Here is a 10,070-nt window from a genome sequence, read left to right on the forward strand (position 1 = left end):
GGTGGTGGTAATACACCTAATACGCTGGTTGCCAACCGCCAGCATTGACCAAAAAGAAGAAGTTTTTTTTTCCAAACAGAGTGGTACATCCTGGCAGCTGAAGTGTTTCCTATCTGTGCAGCTGAACAAAGCAGCTCCTCCATGGACTGTCTCACGCCGACGGTCCCGGTGTTTCCTCTGCAGGCTTCACTTCACTCAGCTGCCCGACAGACCCGCTGCTTCTTCCTACTTTAACCTGAATAGGGCTCAGGCCCTAATAAGAAAGAAACAAACACACGAAATACAATAGGGTCTTTGCCCTTTGGGCTCAGGCCCTAATAATAAACTCTGTACTGTGCTGATCCTGTAAGAATTATGACTCAGTTTTTCCAGTGATGTTACTGGTGAGTTTATGTGATATGTTATGTGATACTCTCAGCAGGTTATCTGTGCAGCGGTGGTTACTATGATGATCAACCCTGGTTAATATCAATAGATACGTTTATAGATCAGCAGTAACACTTTACTGTTCCAGGCTTTCCATGTGTCCACACCCATTACACAGAGACAGCACAGTGTGTAACGTGTAGGGAAGAACTTCAAAGGCAATTCTTGCTTTGCACTTTTCATTTATTGCCTATTTTTAGGGCCTGAGCCCCAAAGGGGCGAAGACCCAATTGTATTTCGTGTGTTTGTTTCTTTCTTTCTTCTTTATTATTCCGCCACTTCAACCCTAAATTTGACCCCCTAAACATGCTCAAAAACTCACCAAATTTGGCACGCACATCAAGTCTGGTGAAAAATTTGATAAAATGTAAAAATTAACCCCCAAAGTGCCAAAATGTGCTCAAGAGCGCCACCTGTGTATCTAATATGGCTGCCACCGCCCGTAGGAATGTCGTAGAGAGATCGAACCAAAACTCAATTATTCGTCTCATCAAGACCTACAAATCATATACTGACACCCCTAACCTAAATCCAACAGGAAGTCCGCATTATGCCCATCAAAGTACGACTTTGCGCCAATTTTGGACCCCCAAGAAACGCTATCTCCTCCTAGGGTGTTGATGGTATCGACTTCAAACTTGAATACTTGACTTATGACACTGTGCTGAACAAAAGTTGTTAAAAACTTTGTAATGACTCGAATGGTTTAGATATTATAAGCCCTGAAAGTTGTAGTGCCACATCACACCTTACAATGTAAACCAATGGGGAGGCAATCTCTAGGAATGGACTTTGTGTCAAACAAATGGTTCTGATGTCTAAACTATAAGTCTGACCACTTTGAAACCTGTATCAATGGATTTGTGACGAAATTTCCTACAAAAACTGTGATTTTTAATCTAGGATTTGGCCAAAGTCATTGGATTTATGAGGATATTTCACAAGAAGAGTGACATTCTCCTCTCCAACTGACAGGGAGAGAGAGAGAATAGGAGGGGGTGGGTGGGTGTGGGGGTTGAATGGAGCTCATTGAGTGAGAGTGACAGTTAAGTGATAAAGTGCTGCAGAAAAATAAAATCAAAACTAAAATTTGTAGCTCTGTACTGCAGTTTTTCCTCTATTAGGGCCCAAGCACCTAGCAGTTTGCTCACATTCTCCATTCAAATATATGAGTATTTTTCTGTGTCTAGCTGCAGTTACTTATTGTCTCTACACACCTGACAGTACACATTTCAATCAAACTTTCACCAGGTCATGTTGGTTAAAAGTCTTTCCTTTTCTAAAAATAAACTTAGTAAATTAATTTGTTTTACACACAAACTCATCAAGAGTTTTCTGTTTACTAATTGAAAATCAAGTGAATGGGTGCAAAACTTGCATAATTTTGATGCCACAGGTGTGAGCAAGACAGACATGTCTCACCCTGCAGAAAATTCTCATCCTCACACTGTTGAGATTTGATGCTTCGCCATGACAGAGGAAGTTGTGATAACTTTATTGTACATGCTCCAGTCTGCACCAAACGTTACATGTTTGATAAGAGTCCATCCTAAACACGGCTACATGACAATGTTCCATCAGTGATGCGAACTGGCTGAATAGCGCCCCCTAAAAAATTGCAGCGAAGTAGCCTCAGCAGCGGGCAAAACAGTGGACAAAGGAAGTGATGTTTATCTTCTTCTTGCACTGTCTGAAAACAGCCCGGGTCTGAAGACATCTACATGCCTGTGACAGAAGCCCTTCGACTGCACCGCGGCCTGACGTGCGCGGAGGCGCGAGGGCCCGTTCAATGCTGCTTGCAGCTTTAATTGCCTATTTTTACAACCTACCTTTGTGGAAAGGAGAAGGGGAACAACAGGTTATGGAGAGTCCCTTGAAGGCACTTTGCTTGTGTCAGTAGCTCAGCTTTATCTTTGGCGAACACCCCCAAGTACGGGATGTCCAAATAAGGAAATGTGCGTCATGATGATAGACGTAACAGTGGAGCAGAGGAGAGAGACTGAGATAGCGATGTACTTGACCTGCGCGCTGGTATTTGACATGTTTTTTTCCTCTTCCCGAAAACAAATAATTTAAAAAATATTTGTACGAAATGAATGTTCGTAAACAACCAACTATTTGTGCTTTGCCGAATAACATATTTGTATTCAGGCACACCCCTAGTAAATACACAATAAATGATGATTATTAATGATTAATAAGGTTTTTTCATTGCTGACAGGATTCCTGATAGTGTTGATGCTTTTACTCTCTTATTTCATCACTGCAGCTCAGAATAACTTGAGGTGACTTTGTGATGATAATTGGAAATAGAAAGTATACCCACTGTTGTATTATATTAGAAAAAAAAATCCACATGCTGTTAATTTTTTCCCAGTAAATTATAAATACAACATTTTGGTTTAAATTACTTTTAACTGTTTAAGTGTATCACTTACTGTACTCATAATAGTTGAACATGTTTAAAATGCAAAACTTCTTTATTAGTCTCATGTCATATCCACTCATGGTTCTGATGTTGCTACCTATTATTACAAACGTGAGAGCTGATACCGCTTACAATATAATCAACACATCAGCAAATCCCAACCTAGAGGTCGGGATCCCTAAAAGGTTCTCAAGAGAAATCTGAGAGGTCACAAGGGGATCAAAGGGATACCAAAGATAAATGTATTTACACAAAACTGAACCAAAGTCTGAGATCTGTTCAGACACAGTTGCTGCTAACATTTACATCCATCCATTTCACAGATGCTTTTGTCTAAAGTGACGTACAAATTAAGTTTAATCCCAGCCACAGTAGATCAAGGGGAAACCTGCCTCAACACTCAGTTTCACATTCCACAAGTGCCACAAAGCTGCAGGTGCAAATGACAATTTTTATTTATCTTTTTTACTTTTTTAGAGAGAGAGAAAGGTTTAGATTAGGTGAGTAAGTTCTTTCGGAAGAAGTAGGTCTTCATGGTCAAGTGTTCCTTCCAGTGGAGGTTAATTTTTTCTGACTTCTTAAAAGTCCTGTGACTCAGAGGATTTTGCAGGTTGTCTACTTCATGACTGACTTTTTGGTGTTAATGTGCATAAAAGTGCATCGCAACCATCAACTGGAATGGAGTGTAATAGAGTAGACCCGGTGCATTGTGGGATACACCTCCAAACATCATTTGTATACATTTCAAGCAGTTTAGGGTGATTAAACATGCCCCTTACAGCAGTATTCAGAGGTAAGTGTGTATTTGGAGTGTGTTAAGTGTACTGCATGTTGGCATTTTAATAAGATGGACACACTTCTTTCTACTTACCTGTTGGTGCACTGACTGTTCAAGAGCTGAAGTGAGGATGCAGACACACAGTTTACTGACGTACAGTCTGTATCACCACCTGCTGGCCAAAAGTGTCTCTGCTGTTTTTCTTTCCCCTACAGATGAAAAGGTTGTACAGTTTCATGGGAGTACCGAGCTGGATTAAAATGAAATAACTGAACAAATAAAATTATCATTTTCTTAACAAACAGTTAAAAAAGTGGATGTAGACTAATTTAGACTCACTGAGACGTCTTGTGTTGTCTTGCAGGATAAAGTGTCATGTACTGTATCTCTGCTACAATGTGGTTTTAGCTAATCTTCAGTGACTGACTGTGTTTAAAAGCAGTATCAGTATTTAAAGTGATGATCAACTGATTTTAATTTGTGATATTAATGTGATTCATTTGTGATGTTGGTGCTTTCTCATTGATTGGTGGTGTCAAGAGTCCAATTTCTAATAGAAATGTGGAAGGAAATGAAAAAAACAAGAGAAAGCAAGTGTCTGTCTGTACATCCTTACTTCTACTGCTTCCTTTCAAAATTCAAATGCAAACTTAACTTATTATCCGAAATAGGAAACATAGGAAAGACACACACAGAGACTATACAAAATACATAGAAATAAGCAATGACAATTAAAACAGTTTAAACCCTGCCTGATCATCTGACTGTTTCTTGTCAGAATAGTTTTAGAGATGTCACCATGTTCCAAGGTCTCAGTAATTAAATATAATAAAATGTTATTATTACCGTTACTGATAGAAATGTTGGACAAATCAGACACTGAAGTTAAGTCATGCTTTACTCCACTCACCACACATTCCTTTAAATAACAGTACAGATATATTCATCTCTGCTTAATGCGGCTATAATCAAGAATAATCATAATCATTAAGAATGAATCACATGACTAATTGTATGTTAAAGGGTTCAGAGTTTCAGCTCATTGTTCAGCTGTCTGGCTGTGACTTTACTGTTTTGGTTCACTCTCAGCCACAAACAGCAAACACACACAGTTAGCTGTTAGCTAGCTGGTGAACATAGTGGAGCATTTAGCAGCTAAAGAGCCAGATATCTCCCTCAGGAGTTGGTAGAGAGCAAAAACAGAGCTAAAAGAGAGTGAATATTGGACTTACATTCACCAGGTGAACAGAAACACGACTCCAAATGAAAGATAATGTTGCCATATCAGCTTGAAGTGTGTCTATTAGCCATTTGATTTGTCAATCTCAAACTGTTGAAATTATTAGCTTCAACTGAACTTTAGAGTGTGTTTTTAGACAGGAATTTGATTTTGTCGCCCATCTCTTAGAGTGAAACTGCCTTTGGAAAGATGTTACAATGTATGTTTGGGTTTTATTGCACGTATTATAATGAGGTATCTCTGCTGCTGGGTAGTTGATGTCTGACTCACTTTTAAACCCTGATAATCAAAGGTCAGGTCTACTTTGCTGCCTCCTCAGCAGTCATTAAAAATGTAAAGATTAACCACACCCTACCAAAGAGAACAACCATACATATGTTTTACTTCTGTCTATCTGTTTTAAAATTCCAAAACAGAGTATTTTCTGTTTATCAGTTATGGCTATTTTGTCTTACTGCAGGATTCTTTTTTAGTGGGTACACAGACCTGTCCGAACTGTCGTGAAGAATTCAATATTTTATCTACAGATTACATGAGCAGAAACCCCTTAAGTGTTAGATGGCAAATATATAGCAGACAATCACACACTTGAATTAAGCTTCAATCACATGTGAGCATTTCCACATCCGGCCTCCTCATTACACCTCAGCTCAGTTCTTCATAAATTAAACATTATGTGCTACCTTGTGACTTTAATGTGTCTTTTTTGCTTTTTAGGATCCTTTAAACTCATGTAGTGTCTTTGAGTACCTTGAAAAATGCTCTATAGATTGACTTTATTATTATGATGTCACTGATAGACTTTAGTGCCCTGATAGCTGAATGATTACAGCAAATACCACATGACTGCAGCGTCACTGGTTCAAGTCCAGCTTCGCTTCCCATTTGTTTCCTGTTTGTTTATTCACTATCAACTGTCCAATAAGGGCTTTTTCCTGAGAGAAAAATCCAAACAGACAGAAAGATATGATGGTCTTGTGCTACTAATGAGGAATGCTTATGAATACAGCGTAAATCTAACACATATACACATTGTATATGTTAGCAATGTCCGAAGCTGATTTGGAAGACCAGTACCAGCCTGGATCAAGTGCATCATGGTTAATTGATCAGTATCAGCTGTATAAAGACACACACACACATACACACAAACAAAAAGTAACAGAATGTTTTGAACCATGTTTATGTGAAGAAAAAAAGTGAAAAAAGTAAAGTGTTCAGTTGTATTACACATTTAAACATTTGTTACACACAATCCTTGGTTGGGAGTTTTCTTCCTATTAGGAACAATTCTTTAAAGACAAACAAAATAAAAAGGATAGAGGTTAAAGTCTATATTTTCAATTGCATCCCCAAGTCCCACAGCAGGATCTTTAAAGGAATAGTTCAACATTTTGGGAAACACTTGTTTGCTTTCTTTCTATTACTGAGGCAAGAAGAAGCTAGCCTGACTCTGTCCCAACTTCAACCAATAAACTATAAAGCTCACTAATTACAACATGTTATATCTCATTTGTTGAATTTAAACAGAAATGGAACTATTTCTTAATGAACAACTGTTTATCCACACGGCTGTGCAACATCTACGCTGGTTGCCTAGCACTCCAACCTGGCTGTTGCTTGGCGAGAAATTGTTTCAGCATACGCCTCCCACTAAAACCAAACCCTAAATGTTGAACTATTAATTTATAGTGAGTTCACTTCAAGTCATTTCACTGCAGCCCAAACAGAAAACATAAAAAGAAAATTATATATGTTGGAGTTTGTTGGATGCACCAACTGAAGTTTTCCACTTCTTTGCATTTATGTTCCCGGACAAGTGAGTCCTTCAGCTCTCAGCTTGGGGTTCACCGCCTCGCTCAACAGCTTTTCAACAGTTCACCTGGCTGCTGTTGACAGATTTGAGATTTGATCACGCTCATCTATCTTTTCTCTCGTCCTCGTTACTCGATGCCTTTGAGTGTGTGGTAGATGTGTTTCGGTAAAATCACGTAACCCTCGCCGAACGCTGCCGGAGGCTCACAGACAGTCCTGGGTGCCTCGCAAGCCGCCTTCAGCCTCTTGAGCTGCTTCTCCTGCCGCCGACACTTCTGCTGCGTCGTCTTCAGCGTCTTCCTCAGACGCTCCAGCTGCTCCTCCAGCTGCTCGATGCGCTTCTTCTGCCGTGCAGAGTCCTCCACCGTGTAATTGTGGTCGCAGGAGACGGACGCCGTGTCGAAACGGATGTCGGCCAGGCTCCTCCCGGGCTCAGATTCCTCGTCCTCATCCTCATCCTCATCCTCCTCCTCCACCATCACTGTGTCAGAGGTCAAAGCCATAGAGAGGGGGAAGTGGATCTCTGAGGGGAACGGATCCTCCAGGGACTCCGCCTGTCAGACGGAGAAGACACAAGTCAAGGATGGATTTGTTTGTTTTAGATGGTGGTATCAATGATGAGAGCAGCCTCTTATTTTAAAATAAAGACAACAAGACTAGAGATCCTGATGAGGACTGGAGCTGGTCCTGAGACCTGAGAATTTGGGGGGTTTGGTGGATAATATGAGAGGTAAAATTTGAGTTTGACATCAACGCCGAATTCACAGCTGTTCCCCTGTTTGGAGAAACAATCAGCCAATCACAGCTCTGTAGGCAGGACTAATAGCTTGCTGCTACCACTGCAGACTGGTGATGAGATGGATGCAGCTGTACAGGTTGTTATAAGTGGACTTGCAAAAATAAAACCCCGTAAATTGACATATTTCTGACAAATATTGACAGTATTGTTTTATTGATATTAACTTTGAATTTTATTTAGATGCAGCTGTCACTTTGTTGACACTTTAGTTGTAACTGTAGTTCAACTGAGAGATTCAACTGATTTAACTGATCAGGGATCAGATAAAATGTTACAACTGTTTTTGGTGCGTTTTCTGTATGATCATATGTGTTGAAATCGCTGGAAACGTTTCTTCCCTGTCGTTTTAATTATGTAGGGAGAACGGTGGCTAATTTCAGTGTAACACTGGCTGCCATTGTCACAGGGGACAGACTGTGTGAGAGGGTACTTCAGTCACGTCTCAAAATATGTGAAGTGGCCTACTTCACCTTGATGCTGAGGTTGAAAGTGAAGAGCGACGGCACAGCGTTCTCCTTCAGCACTCGGTTGTTGCACTCTATCTTGAAGCAGTCTTTGGTGAAGTGCTGCGAGCAGATGTTGCTGTACTTTGTCGGCTTAAAGTTGTTCCTCCTCATCGCCGCCACCCACTTACCACAAACATCTGGACGCGCCAGGGGAAACCTGGAAAATCAGATAAGGAATCAATATGCGTAAAAATGTATTCCATATTATTACTTTGATCACTTCTGGATTTGTTTAGTTTAGTAGGATTAATATTATATATTGCATCAGTCACTTCCACAACAATAAAATGCTTTACTAATGTTTCTGAAACTTTCTTAATATAGTTTTAGGAATCTTATCTTTAAAGCAGTTTAGCTTGTTTAAATCATTTATTCTATAAGTGCACTGTTTTTGGTCTGGGAGAAATGGAATTTCATTTCACTGTATGTGAGTACTGAGAAATGACAATGAAATAATCTTGAACCTTATTACCGTCATCCTTACTGGTCTGATAACAGATTTTTCTTCTATGTTATTTAGGAAGTCAACTTTACATCAAAATTGTTAGCTGAAGCCTGGTTCCATCAGAAAACCTCTCCTGGTAAACATCAAGTCCTCCACACAGAACTCAGTAAAAAAAAAAAACAACAACAACAAAAAAACACTTTAAAAGCAGGTTCACCTGTTATAGGAACTCTTGCCTTGTTCAACCTACTGGGATTATCAGGGAACTGAACGTCTCACACAGACAAAGAGTCAGCAGGCTGCTTAAGTAAGTCTGAGAAATAGCATTTTAACTGAATATGTAGTGCTCTGTAACTTGTGTTATTAGTAGACTGGTTCAACTCGTCTGACATGGCCAGACCTGTAGGGTCTCCACATGTTTTCTCTGTTCCGGCATAGGAGGCTCTGGGCTAACATGAGCTTGACAGCCAACAAGCGCTGCTACATGAAGAACTATAACCGAACTCCTATCAGAATTAATGGACTTTAGCATTTCTGTATTTCTGGATAACGCAAACATGTTTTCGAATATAAAACAAGTGTTTTTAAGAACATGCATAATGTCCGGGTCAATTCGGCATATAAAAATATGCGAAAATGTAATTAAATTACGTTTTAATGACATCTGAGCATCAATGTTTAGGTATCGCCACAGTAAGCACGGCGCTAGTTAACTTGTTGATCTGGCGGAAGGAGACTGCGCGACCAGCGGACGAACTTGATAAAAGACTTTCAGTTTATCACAATAAAATGGTGCTTGGTGAGTTGTCTGTGACCCGATTTTACGAGTAAAATCTATAGACAATAAATATGTAATGTCAAATTCTAACAACTATCTACTGCTGACTATGAGCAAAACAGCTTTAAAAACGCTGATTAGTAAACGCAGGCTGGTGGATGACACCCTCCACGGTGCGGTACGGCACAACACAGTGCTTATCCATCACGTTTGGGACAGCTAATGCTAGTTAGTCAACACGCAGTTTCAGAGAACTTACTTGTGGAAGGAGATCTCTTTGTCTTTGTGGTAGCGGTTCTTACAGCCGTACGCTGAGCACGTCTGCACCATGGCTGCTGCCCCGGACAACACTCACTGACACGCGCACTAACAGTCCACGGGGCTCCGCTGCTGCTCCTCCATTTCCTCCATACAGGCTTCACTGCCACTAACAATGATGGCGGAGTCACCTTCCAATCACATGACCTACGTTTTCCCCTCTGATTGGCAGAAATTTAGCTCGCTGTAATATCCCAGTTTGTCCACCGGGGGGAGACAGAGACTCTTTATCTGACGATTGTCAGTACTTGGCCCGCTTTGAATTGATGTTTTGGTCACTGAATAGTTTCTTAAAGATCCCCTCCAGACATGCTGTAAGCTATATTAAAAATACCCTGCTTGGAATAATAATGTGTCTAATATGTTTTCTCCTCAAAAAAGTACCATTACCTCATTAAAGTAAAATTCCATCTATTTATTCTCCCTCATTAAAAAACCCAGAATCTATGAATATGCAAATATTGTTCATCTCAAAAGTTGAACTGCTGGACACAAGATGTATCCTACTTCACTGTAAAGTCCATTCTTAGTGTATGT

At 40.1% G+C, this 10,070-nt stretch overlaps 1 protein-coding gene across 1 annotated transcript; it reads right to left on the minus strand.

Annotated features, from left to right (window-relative positions):
- Positions 1-6,031: 6,031 nt before the first annotated feature.
- On the minus strand, positions 6,032-9,660 carry thap1 (THAP domain containing, apoptosis associated protein 1). Its single transcript, XM_042395237.1, has 3 exons — positions 9,475-9,660; positions 7,957-8,149; positions 6,032-7,241 (listed from the first exon to the last, which is right to left on the minus strand). The coding sequence occupies exons 1-3, from the start codon at positions 9,543-9,545 to the stop codon at positions 6,816-6,818; spliced, it is 690 nt and encodes a 229-aa protein (XP_042251171.1). The 5' UTR covers positions 9,546-9,660; the 3' UTR covers positions 6,032-6,815.
- Between the last annotated feature and the right edge of the window lie 410 nt (positions 9,661-10,070).

This window comes from Thunnus maccoyii, chromosome 19 (genome assembly GCF_910596095.1).
Source record: "Thunnus maccoyii chromosome 19, fThuMac1.1, whole genome shotgun sequence".
NCBI classification, from domain to species: Eukaryota; Metazoa; Chordata; class Actinopteri; order Scombriformes; family Scombridae; genus Thunnus; species Thunnus maccoyii.